Source organism: Dioscorea cayenensis, chromosome 2 (genome assembly GCF_009730915.1).
Source record: "Dioscorea cayenensis subsp. rotundata cultivar TDr96_F1 chromosome 2, TDr96_F1_v2_PseudoChromosome.rev07_lg8_w22 25.fasta, whole genome shotgun sequence".
Taxonomy (NCBI): Eukaryota; Viridiplantae; Streptophyta; class Magnoliopsida; order Dioscoreales; family Dioscoreaceae; genus Dioscorea; species Dioscorea cayenensis.
In genome coordinates this window covers 2,211,932-2,225,316 of record NC_052472.1, presented here as the reverse complement: position 1 = coordinate 2,225,316, position 13,385 = coordinate 2,211,932, and the positions used below count along the sequence as shown (strand labels likewise).

Here is a 13,385-nt window from a genome sequence, read left to right as displayed (position 1 = left end):
ATCAAACACATTTATCTTCCTGCTTATAGAGATGTCAATTGTGAAATTTCAAACACAAAATGTTATGTAGTAGTGTAACAAAGTTACTTCGCATATGAACCTTAATATCTAGGCAATGTAGTAATGGTTCACCAATAAACCTCAATATCAAGCCCGGTAACTATGCAAAAGCTTAAAAACCAATGATATTTCAAGTAGATCAAACACATTTATCTTCCTGTTTGTAAAGATGCCCATGGTGAAATTTCAAACACAAAATGTTATGTGTTAGTGTTTAGGCCTTGTTTGGATTGGCTTCTCAAAAAAGTGCTTTCTTTCATTTTAATAGAAGTGCTTATAGAAAAAAATACTTCTCTAGAGTAAGGTAAGCACTTTTTTTATTTTGTGTTTGGATTAACTCTACGTAGAAGTGGCTGTAAAAATAAGTTTAAAAACAGTTTTTTATCGAGTGGTCATGACTAGCCGAAAAACTGCTTTTCATCTTTTACGAACCGTCACTGACCAATACTAAACAACTTTTTGAATCCAGAAGTGCTTAACTTATAAAAAACCACTTCTGAGTTTTCCAAAAGCTAATCCAAACAAGCCCTAACAAAGTTACTTCACAGAAGAACCTTAATATATAAGGAATGTAGTAATAGTTCACCAATAAACCTTAATATCAAGCCCGGTAACAATGCAAAAGCTTAAAAACCAATGATATTAAAGTAGATCAAAAAACACATATCTTTTTGTTTATAAGATGCCAATTGTGAAATTTCAAACACAAAATGTTATGCAGTAGGTGTAACAAAGTTACTTCAGAGAAGAACCTTAAAATCTAGCTTAAAGATGATTTAGAAATTAAAAATCTGACATTTCAAGTAAAATCAACAAGCGTCTTCTAGTTTGTAATTATATGATATCAATTGAGAACATGAAAGCATCAGAAATGCAGAGGCAGTGTAGTAAAGTCACATCACCAGTGAAACTTAATATAACAATGATAACTTGAGTACAATCGACAAATATTTCCTTGTTTATAAGATCCCGAATGCAAAATTGATAACAAAAATGTAACGAAGTCACTTCCTTCAAGACAAGTAACATTTTCTCCTTTCCGAGAATTGACGGCTGATCTCTTACATCTTTGAATAAATTATAAAAAAAAAAAATAGTGCAGAAATAACGCGAAAGCCAGCCTCTAAGAAAAAAAATTTCTAAAAAAATAATGAGAAAACAATTAAGAGGTGTGAGGTAATCAAAACGTATCAGCTTTTCAAAAGATTAGGATGGCAACAAAATAACCATTTGAAAATCATTTTGTGGAATTCAGCAAGCAAACTCAAATTTTATGCTGAGGCAAAGCAATGATAAGGTTTAATGTACATATAATGCCATGGACTTTTCTGATGAAACAATGAACAGTTCAAACCTTGTAGGCTCAGAGTCTGTTATGACTTCAGAAGGTGTTTGAACTGGTCGCAATCAACTCCTATTTCGGAGAAAGCAGATACTAACTTCGGCATCATTTTGGCAAGCATCAACTTGAAACCAATTGAACATGGCTGTTCCCTACTCTTTTCAGTCATGCTAGCATCTGTTGTGAGAGATGCTATCATGCAGCCATCCATATAAGCCTCGCATGCTTTGAGGATGTGAAGTCCCCGCCTCCGAAAATGGTCTTTGACAAAGTCTTCAAAATGCTACACAAGAAAAGAGTCTCAAAGTGAGATAATCTCAAACAAGAAAATTCCTTTATACATTCTCAGTTTTTCAGAGAATGGTTTGAAAGTGCTTAGGGTGTACTTGCATGCATTAAAAGACATGAAAGTGCTTCAATCTGGAAAATGTACTTCCCTGACTCAAGAATACTTTGAAATTCAGAGGAAAAGAAGCATTCTATCACCTGAGATTACAATTTCTGTTGTATCTTTTTCCAAATTTACCATGGCATAGATTCCATTGAATTAAAAACTTGAAATACATGGAATACGTCTCCCAATGATCAACTAAATTAACATGGTGAAATTTCCTGCTAGAAGGAAACCAAAATATCCCAGAGTCTAGCAGATGAAGAAGTGGCATAGTAAGAGTATATTTATAATTTATACGAATACATCCAAGACCCCAAGTACCATGATGGTACTGATAGATGTCAACCAAAGAACATCATCACAATAGTTCAATCAGATTATTTATTAGTCATTTGATGAGAATAAGAACAGTATATACATGCAATAATGCAAACCTGAAATTTCTAAACCTCCGACATAGAATTTAGAAGCAACAACACAAATTGCAGCTAGAGACTTAGTAAGATAGTACTGAGAGAAGTAATAAATATAAAATAATTGGTAGAGTTTAGTTTGTTACCATGGGTGGCCTTCGCAGTAGATACAACATCGATTTTAAATTTAAAAGGTATGTATTCTCATTATATGGTAGCGAATTCTTCTCCCCTTCAATGGTCCCAACCTGCTTTTCGTATCCAGCTTCATTGAAGTATGGCTTTGCATTGAGCACAAGGCCCTGGAGAGAAACAAGGACCTGAAGGACACTAGAAGTTGATGGATCCCAAACCTCATTTCCTTTGCCAGTCCATGTATTTAAAAGGCTCAGACATACTTTTCCATCCACATATAAATTTGGATTTACCCGCAAGCCTCCAGAATGATAAAAGGCAGACTGCACCGAGAAATAAAAAAGTAATAAAGTTAACCTAAGAAGTATGCTAACTGTGCAGTAAGCAATGGAAGACTGATTGAATCAATGAGATATGTTATGAATTGCAATTACCGGAGGAACTTGAGGATAGTCCGGCGGAAGCTGAAAGTCAAAGAAAAAAAGGCCATCTTGATACGGTGTTCCACATGCTCCAACTATAACAGCCCTTAGAAGGTCCATTCGGTCCTCAAAAACTCTTACATAGATAGCATCTGAGAACATAATCAAGTATTCAGTCATGAGAACGTTTTATCATGACAAGAGCTGCATTCAGTCGGTAAATTATTGCAATATTTTGGTTACCTGGAAGGTTCTTCTCAAGGATGCTCCACTCTAGCTGAATCTTCTTGATCCACTTCCTTCCACCCGCACCCTGACATAATTTTATAAGATTAATGATTGTGAAAGCATCAAAATAAACAAATGCTGCTCACTAAATTAGCTTAGGTACATTGAATTTGAGGCAAGCAAAGAAAATTGATCCAGGAAAAACCATGCAAATTGGAATTAAATCTTACCACATAGAACACAATGTATTTTTCAACTGAATGTAAAACATCAAACCAAAATTAATTTGAATATGTATACATTCAGAAGAACCTAGGTGTTATACCTGTCCACTCCCACCAAGGAAATGATGATCCAGTGGATTTTCTGTAATATCAAAGTGCTTAAAGTCAAAAAAACCAGCTTCACTCTGTGATCTTGTACCATCAGCATCAATTTCTACAGATTTCAAGCCACCCAAATCTTTTCCCATTTGCATTTCAGTATCTTCCGCCAGTGAATTATTATTACATTCTTCTGTTATTTCAAGACCATTTTGAGGGTTATGTTTATCCAATGCGTCAGACGTATCAAACCCATGCTTAACATCAGCAGTTTCTCCTTCCAAAACTTCAGTTTCTTCACCCTCGCCCACCAGATGTTCCAACTCTGGCTGCTCTGCTTTCTTCCCACGGGAAAACAATCCTGTAGCAAATCTAGTTACAAAGCCAAGGGCAGCAAGAGGCATCGAAAGTGGTCCATTCCTCTCTGTGCAGCTAAATTCTGAAGGGGCTGCGGTTGTTTTATCTTCCTTATTACTCTTGGTTGAAGTATACCGTGGATCTGCTTCCTGAGCCAATATGCAATCACAGATTAACACACAGCTAAAGGAGTTAAAAAAACATACAAAATAAACATTCCAGCAAAGATTCAACCTTTTCATTGTCATCAAGATCCATTTCATTATCATCGACTGTTTCCCAACTAGCAGCAGCATCACTAACTTCACTTCCACCATCAAATGAGTCGCCATCATCTTCCTGACTGACAACATAAACTGCTTGAGGACCAACCTGAGATCAAAATAGAAAATTGTTATTGGAAATTCAATAGTGAAAAGTAGTTGACACAAACGGCGAAAATAAATAACAGTTTTTATTACATTACTAATAACTTGCACACCCAACCCACATAAACTTTGGGGTCCAAGATATAAAAGAGCACATTTCCACATTAAAGGGTCTAAGGCATACCATTGAGACCATTCCATCAGCCCATGTAACTTCAATATCACCTTCATGCAGACCAGTTATGTTGCCTACCCATGACAGGGATGTAAAATTTGCACCAGAAGCATCCTTGTCTGTCTGCCCTTCTACATTATGTGAATCTTCCTTGCTGGCAGCACCTTCCTCAGTAGGATCAATTTGCTGGTTGGCTTCATCGTCTGGGCTTCCACAATAAGCATTCTCAGCAGAATCTGATGCAGGAGCCAATCGAACAACAACATCTCCATAGCAATAATCATAATCAGGATGACCATCAAGTTCGTATGCACTCACCACTTCATCACAATCAAACTCTCGGGTATCTTCTGGCCGAGTTACAGGTTTGCACCACCTCACACATACAGTTCGCTCTTTTGAATTAACACTTCTCACAACACCTACCCTTTTTGTCTCAGAGGAATCATCACCTTCACCTGAGGCCTGTTCCACTACATACTGCTCAGGAAAGAATTCATGATCATTAGGACTATGAATTGGAATTATGGACTTTGAGTCTCGTCCAAATTCCTTTGTTCCATCTTGCCATGCGACATCAACAGTTGTTCTGATATTAACAATGCAAAGAGCTCGTTCAAAAGTCTCATCTCTTTTACGAGCCTTCTTGTCTCTCTTAAATAACACCTTCCGAAGCTTTTTGCGGTAAAGAGGCCAACTTTCATGTGCAGCTTCTTTAGAAACTGCTGTTGAAACACTGCTGGAGTCACACTGTGGCGAGACATCATCTGACTCAATTCCATTGGTTCCACCAAAGTTATTCCCAGTATTGGGCTTCATAGGACAGTTGCTTTGGGAATGGCACTCTTCTGAGGCCTCAGATGACACAGACTGATGGCCAGAAACCAAGTGATGATCAGAAATATCAAAGCTGCTCAAGTGACTGGAAGTAACTGTATTATCCTGTGTACATACCTCAGTATCATGTCCATCCAATGCTTGATTTTCTGAAGTCAATAAATCATCAACAGCAAGTTGTGAACCTTGTACACAATTTGTTTCACAAGTATCTGTACATTGGTTGACAGAACACTCCTTGGAATGCTTCAAATAAGACCTGCATTCTCCAGAAGGTTCATTGATACTTGTGTTTGAAGTTCCATTAACACAAGGAACTGATGGTAGTAGACACCAGTCACCAAGCTGCCAGTGTGAATCCGAAAAACAAGATAATAGAGTTAAATTCTTTGGGCTCTGCTCTTCAGATGGAACAGCAGCTGAATTAGTGTGAACACCAAGATATGCTGAAGCAATCCAGTAAACAACCACTGAAGCTACCTCTACTTTGGTAACAGTGCCTTCAAGACGATTGGCTTTCCATAGTCCATACAACCATCTTGAATTTTTGAAAACAGAAGAAGCAGCCTTGACTCGCTGACCTGGATAGTATGGACAATTTGCATCGTCCACGACAGGCTTGGAGACTGCCTTAAGTCGCATGGGATCTGCCTTCAGAACTTTGCAGACCGATCCATCATCAAACATGACAGTCACATTATCTAAAACATCATTAACTCGACCAAGCCAAGGTCCAGAAACTACATAATCACCCACATAGAATTCCCTTATGCGTTTTAGGTCTCTAGAGGGAACACCTTTTATCATATCTCCATTTACAGCCTGCAAATCCACTGAGATATTAACATCCACAACAAGACCTAATTGTCCTGTAGGATCAGAAAGAGAAGCAATAATATCCCCATGCAAGAAGCCCCTATCTACTAACTCAATGTCACCAAGATCATTTGTTGTCTCAGATCCATTAGCCCATATAACTCTGACTTGCCCATCTGGAAGAGAATCAGTTTCCTCAGGAGCCTCCACATTGCCACTGTTCTCCATATCAGCATCATCACCGTCATTACCCTGACCAGTGGCAGGGTTGGCACTATGTTTATCTTCATCTTCATCGCTTTCACTGTCATCAGTAACACTACCCTCAGAATCTGATTCACCAGCTACCTCCAAAACAACTCCGATCAAATCCTTGTTATGTTTACACCTGACAACATCTTGTCTATACATAAACATCTCATTGGACAGGTTGAGAGAAGGCCTTTGATATATATTTGTTTCGTCACTTCCAGAGTTACCATCAAGTATAGATTCAGAAACATTAGATGCAGGATCCATTAATTTCTTTATTGCTTTCAGTTCCACAGAATCATCAATGCCAGAAAGTTTGTCAGTATCATGAAGGTGCTCACTTTCCATCTGAAATACAAATTAATCACATGTAAAAAATATATAGTCTGGTCTTCCACATAAACATTGAAAGATAGCAGAAAGAACACGATCAAAACGGTATAATTTTCTCTATTCAACCTTTTATCATTAAATTAATATGTATACAGCAGAATATCATATATTGTGCAAGGATTGAGCACCATGCCACTGTTATTTTACTGTTATTTTACTGTGATTATTACTGGCTTAAAGATAACAACTGAAATAACCAGACATCCAAATGCAAAGTCAATGTTAGAGGCCTCACTAGACAAAATGCTTTGGCAAGCCAGGGTTAAACGTGCACAATTTGAAACACGTAATGAAACGAAAGGTTATTGGTATCTGAATGATTATTTATTTACTGTTATCTGAATGGTTATTTATTTCCATATAAGAAGACATTGAATTACTTGTGCAACGCGAGGATTAGAAACAATGTTAAAGAAATGCACTGAGATTCAGCAGCAATTCAAATGCAAAAAAGAGAACTTCAGCCTCTGAGGATCAATTGCCCAAAAGCAATCTGATGTATTTAGGATGAGATGAAACTGACATGGAAACTAACAAGTGTTAAATGCCCAAACGTGAGCAGACCATTTGGATCTGGAAAATCTATGCATAGCTACTCCTTGGTGACAGGCTTTGCTCATTTTCTTCCCCTCCGACATTATCTATGCAAACAATAAAAGATGCAATGAAGAATCAAATAGAAGTGAACAACACCATCAGCAAGACATAATAAGGATGGTGTTGGCTACAAAAAAGCTAAGAAGGTGAAGTGAAGAGACAAGGGAAAAGCTTTAAAATCAACAATGTTTTATACCATGCAGCAAATAATTGTGCCGTGGAATCAGAAACTAGACAAAGTTGAAAGTGATATATGCAAGGCTGGAAGCTAGGTATACATGAAAACATTCTGAGAGGGAGAGGGATCAATTTGAGAAATCTCTCAACTGTCATAGTCCCAAACAAGCTCACATATTTATTTGGTGTTCACATTATTGACAACGATAGTCCAGTGTAGAAAAATGAAGTCCTCTGCCACATTCAGATAAATGATGTTTAAGGAGCAGTTCACCTAAAATCTAAACTAATGGAAGACCAAAAAATAAATAAATAACTAAATAAATAAATAAATAAGACAATCAAAATTAATTAAGCCACATGATTCCTTCTCTCTTCTTATTTTCACTTTTGCCATTTCCCTTTCGAACTCTACTCTAATCTAACAGAAGGATTAAAAGAACCATATAAAGGCCAATATAAAATCATTTACTTGCTTTTTCTTTGATAAATTACATGCGCTTAGAAGGCCAAAAATAAAATAAAATAAAATAAACAAAAACAAAAACAAAATAACACTAAGTGGGAAAAAATAAATGGGAGGGATTAACATAGGTAAGGAAAGATGTCCTACCAGTTCCTTGCATGAGGAGAATGTAGATATAGAACAAATACCAGAAAGAAACAGCAGAGAACTTTAAAAGAAATGAAAATATGGAAAAGAAAGAGGAAACAATCAAAAAGAACCAGCAAATGGAGCAAAGATGCTGCTCATATGAACAAAACCAATGCATACTTGTTGGGAATTGCAAGGAAGCCATCTTCTATGATGTAGAGGAGACTGCTATTATTGATCGCAGAGTTTTGAAGTGCATGCTAGTCCAAGGATATACAACTCAAGTTCTCCAAGACATTGCTGAATTATTTAAATGACAAAAGTCCACAAAGTGTGACAAAGGCCTTTTGCACAAACATTTTGAAGCAAGATATATAACAAGACCACATGCATTTGAAATGCAAGATGAAAGACAAAATAATTGTGGGAAAAATCAGTACGAGGTTGAAAACCACATTGGTACCTACAAATCAACAACTTTCTTGCACTTATAAAATATAATGATTAACTGAATTGTGACAAAGTGTAACTAAGTACTTATTATTTAACAAAAGTGAATAAAGAATATCATATTACAAAAAAATAAACTTATGCTGTGAAATATTAGAATAACTGATAGTCCTTACGACCCTTTAAAAAACCATGACTTATTAATAAGGATTTGTTGAGTGTGATATGCTGACAACTTATGGGGAATCGTGGGTGTCGTAGAACTTCTCATAGGAAAGCATGTCTGTTAATTTGGCAAATAAAGATCTAAATATATACACTTGGGTCTCTAATGCTATAAGATTAAGCTTTTGGGGTTGAATCAGGCTACCATGATATGTTTATTTATTTATTTTTTTAAAACAAGTCATTGACCTGCACAACTGGACGAAGTACTGAGAGCCTTATAAGGGGTAGACCTCTCCCAGATAGTATGTTTAGTTTGCTATATAGAAAATAGGTAAAAATTGTATAGTCATTACCATATGGAGACATGTTTGAATCCCACATGGTCACTTTTTCATTGAGTCCATTTCAGCCTCCATTTTAATTCTTTTTGGTTTTCAATCTCGATCTTCTATTACTTTTTTTTTTCCTGTCTTCTCAAACTACACAATTTTTTTTTATGTATTTTCTTATGTTTCTTGAACTTTCAAATCTTTTTAAAGTTGATTTTCATGATTTTAAAAATTCGATTTATTTTAATATCTCTTGTCCTAAGTTCAATTTCTCTTAAAAACAACTTACAATTATTCATAACTCACAGTGTCTATATATCTACATGTAAGACCTAAAAATTTGTTATACTAAAATATTCCCCATCCCCGTAAAAACAATGGAGTCCACATGTCTATCTACACACATTTATGTGTGCATATATATATATATGGCTTGTCCATGTATCTGGTTTTAATTAATTCAAGTGTTGAATACTCTTCAACAGTTGGATACTTGACACCCATATTTATATCCTATTAATACTGGTCATTTTTTTTTTGGGTGCAATCTAAGCAAGCTTTAAGACACATGACGGCACACATAGGTGAGTGCCCAACCATGCATAGGACATATGCGTACTGCATTTTGCTATGTTATGTGGTTGATGACTACAAATAGACAGTCTTACCTGTGGCCACAGAGCATAAAAGGACTGGCTTGTGCTTGGACTTGGTTTACCCTGAGACCAACTAGGCAGAGGTTCAAGTTTATATTTGCATTTTGAGGAAACATTTATTATGAATAAGACATATGCACCTAAAGGCCCTAGAAAAAGTCACTTCTCCCTCTTGTACCACAAATTTTCTTTTCCTGCTCTATTTCTCCTCCTCCTCCTCCTCCTCTTCCATTTCCCTCTTGTACTGCAAATTTCCTTTTCCTGCTCATAATTTCTACCACCCTTATTATTTCTCTCCTTTCTATACCAATTTCCTCCCATATAAAACAAAGATGAGAAACAACACAGTCATTGCTAACTGGGTAACAAGAATCTGAACCAAGTTCAACAACTGCTCATAGTACAATATCAATTTGTAGTTTACTCAATGTTTTGAATTTGATATTAATTATTTCAAGGTTAGTGCTAAATTCTAAACACTAGGTCTAAAATCATTGCAAAAGCAGCACAAATTGACACGAAAGGGTTTCTTCTGAGAATATAGAGGACTAAACTCTTCATTTTCTAATTGGGTTGCACATAATCTTTTTGCTTCTTGTGTGATAAACAGCATATCAACATTTGAAAATGCTAATGTGATGTTTGCTGACATTAGATGCATTTGATCATACATTAAAAACAAAGAAGTTTTGTCCATTAATTATAGCACAGATGCTGGGGAGTAGAAATCCCATTTAAAAGAGATTAATAAGATAAAATACTTACACATAGTTGTTTGCATAAAAAAGAAGTTGAACTATCAAGTTTGATCAACAGCAGAACAACATGTGCCATACTTATTCCTCCTATACAAAAGGCATTATGCATAGCAAAAGTACTAACAGATTCCTTAACTGTTGCACAGCCAAAAACATTAGTTATCTATAGTTCATCATAACACCAATATCAACAAAGCAGAGAATAAAATCTTATATTGCAATTTCAGCAGATAAATTATGATGATGTGAAGGGGATCTGCTGACCTAGTTTTTGATTATGTGAATAATTGCCCAATTCCATTAACCATTTAGAAGATCATATATAAAGACTTTACATTACTCTATTGGTATTTATTTTTTCAATCTATATCCTTTGAAACTATCTATTTACATGCATATTTTTCCCCTTAGCATGACTCCACAGAACTATCCTTAATAAATCATCCCTTCCTATATGTTATAGCAAATAGTCCAAAACTCCAAACGATAAGCACTGACAATGAAACTATTTTCTAGTTCTTTAGGCCATAACAAAAAACAAGCAGTTATTTTCACAATCAATTCTCTTCCTAGCAAAAACCAAACCTAACACACATCATCAGACTACACAACCAAAAGCAAAATTTATTACAGCATTCAAGTCCCAGAGAAATTCAAAGCGCAAGAAAAAAATATAAAATCAAATTCTTTACATCCATATATCATCAAATGATGCATTCAAATAAAAAAGTCAACATACTCACGATTGACATTGCTCCCCAAAAAACATTCCACAAATATATCACACTGTACCAGCACAAAGGCAACACCTTGTCGTCACCCAAATTCACAAAATTCACAGTAGATTAAAAAACTTAAAAAATTCAATAAAAAAAAAAAAAGAAAAGCCGAAATCAAACCAACAGAAACCCCACCAAAAACTTCAAACACAACATCCAAAAATCCGACGCTGCATCTAAAAACACCAATAGAACAACATCGAACACAAAAAACAGCTAAAAAAAAATCAAAATAACAACAACAGCAGCAGCATGGATGAAAATCAATTAGATTCCAAATATTAAACACAACTCATCGATGGATCGGTGGATCAAAAGAGGAAGCACTGACCTAGATGGGCAAAGGAAGGGTGGTGAATCCGAAACCAAGGAATCGAGAGAGCGATGATGATCGGCGTCTAGGGATTGCGATCGCCGCAATGGTGGTGGCTTGGTGGTGGGGGAAAGAGAAGAGAAGCTAAGGAAGGGGCCAACGAGTTCGCGTCTGGCTCAGCCTCCCGAGCTGGATACTAAAATTGGGTAACATTTTACATTTTAGTCCTTTCAAAGTTTTTGAGGGTGTTTTATGCAAATATCTCTATCATAGGAGTACTACCTCGTTAATTTTTTTTATATATATATATATATATATGTACAAATCCCTGAACGCTCCCACTTCTTTTTCAAGCTTATAGCCAAACCTGGCTAGGGGATTGACTCGGCTAAATCTAGGGGTTGATGGGCTCGATCGAATCGAACTCGGGTTGAACCGAAGTCAATAATAAAATATTAAAATAAATATATATATAATATTAATTAATAATGATAAAAATTAATATAACTTATATTTTAATAATAATAAAAAACACAATTAATTTAATATGAGAATTAAAATTTTAATTTTATATATTCTCTCTCTCGTCTTCTCCCTACTTCCTCTCGCCGCCACTCTGGGCGCTCGCTTCTCACCACAGTTCCCAGCACTCGCTGGTCCTTCTCCCTGACTTCCTCTCGGGGCCCGCTCACTCATTTTTCTCCCTAACTTCTTCTCACCACCGCTCCTAGCACTCGCTCGTCTTTCTCCCTGACTTCCTCTTGGGGCCCGCTCACTCGTTTTTCTCCCTAACTTCCTCTTGCTGCCACTCCGGCGCGCTCGCTTGTCCTTCTCCCTGACTTCTTTTGGTCGAACGCTCTCTCATCCTTCTCCCTCACTTCCTCTCGTCATTGGTGCTCCCTTTTATTTTTTGAAAAATTTATTTATTTTTGATCTGTTAATCAGGTCGGGTTAAACAGATTCCCAGCTAAACCAGTTAGGTCATCTAGTTTTTGGCCTGGTTACTTCAAAGGCGAGTCAATGGGTGTAGCTGGACCGCCCGCATGGCCGGTTCCTGGTTTTTCCAATCGAACTAGCCGGGCCGATCAGGGTTTAACAACGTTCGTAGAAGATTTGTGCTCTTTATATATATATATATATATATATATATATATATATATATATATATATATATATATATATATTCAAATTTATATTTTTAAAAGGATTTAAATTATATATTAGATTTTGTTTAGTAGGTTTTCATTTGTTATCTGTTTAATTTTTATTTTAATTTTAAAAATATTTATGATATATAAAATCCTATGTATGATTTGAATTAAAGGTAAGTAGACAAAATTACCCATTATAATATAGTTATATATTTTTTTTTTCAAAAAAACATGATCAAAGAAAAATAAAAATAAATAGATCTAAACCTCTTTCACATCAAAATCAATAGAAAAAAAAAATCATTTAACGGAGATCAATGAACAAAGCCTTTAACAGTAAATTATATTAGCATATATTATTATGTTAGTATATAAGGATATATTAACATATATTATTATGTTAGTTTATAAGGATATATTAGCATATATTATTATTATGTTAGTATATAAGGATATATTAGCATATTAGTCTATTTACTTTTCTTGTAAAAACCTAGCTATATAAAAACCCCTTATGTGTATTTCTTTTTCTTAGAAATCCTAATATGAAATCCCCAGCCTCTGTTTCTCTGTCTTCATGCCTTCGTCTCTCTATGTCTTCATGGTATCAGAGAGAGGTTAATGGATTCTTCTCTTTGTTTGATTGAAGAAATTTTCCCTCTGATTTGTCTTTGCTTACGTTCATTTGACGGGATCCTGTCAATTCAGGGTTTTCTTTTCGATTTCTGTTGATTTGGGGATTTCGTATCTGTGTTTTTTTTTTCATCATGGCTAGTCGTAAGGATGATTCACTTCAGTCGATTAGTGTTCAGTTGGATGGTAAAAACTACACATATTGGAGTTATGTTATGAAGAATTTTTTGCGTGGAAAATCTATGTAGAGCTATGTTACAGGTG

General features: G+C 35.6%; 1 protein-coding gene across 2 annotated transcripts; it reads right to left on the bottom strand.

The window, feature by feature from the left end:
- Positions 1-945: 945 nt before the first annotated feature.
- On the bottom strand, positions 946-11,511 carry LOC120275718 (probable ubiquitin-conjugating enzyme E2 23). 2 transcript variants are annotated; one of them, XM_039282411.1, is made up of 9 exons: positions 11,356-11,511; positions 5,172-6,470; positions 4,227-5,087; positions 3,909-4,046; positions 3,320-3,823; positions 3,010-3,079; positions 2,779-2,918; positions 2,356-2,667; positions 946-1,685 (listed from the first exon to the last, which is right to left on the bottom strand). In XM_039282411.1, the coding sequence occupies exons 2-9, from the start codon at positions 6,468-6,470 to the stop codon at positions 1,434-1,436; spliced, it is 3,576 nt and encodes a 1,191-aa protein (XP_039138345.1). In that variant the 5' UTR covers positions 11,356-11,511; the 3' UTR covers positions 946-1,433. The 2 variants fall into 2 exon arrangements, with proteins under 2 accessions (XP_039138345.1, XP_039138335.1); XM_039282401.1 differs by having other exon boundaries at positions 4,227-6,470.
- Between the last annotated feature and the right edge of the window lie 1,874 nt (positions 11,512-13,385).

Excerpts from the sequence above, each read along its gene's own strand:
- LOC120275718 (XM_039282401.1), bottom strand. The coding sequence starts at position 6,470 with ATGGAAAGTGAGCACCTTCATGATACTGACAAACTTTCTGGCATTGAT. Across the intron at positions 3,080-3,319 it reads TCCTTGGTGGGAGTGGACAG|GGTGCGGGTGGAAGGAAGTG; the intron begins GTATAACACCTA and ends AAATTATGTCAG. Across the intron at positions 1,686-2,355 it reads TACTGCGAAGGCCACCCATG|CATTTTGAAGACTTTGTCAA; the intron begins GTAACAAACTAA and ends TTTCTTGTGTAG.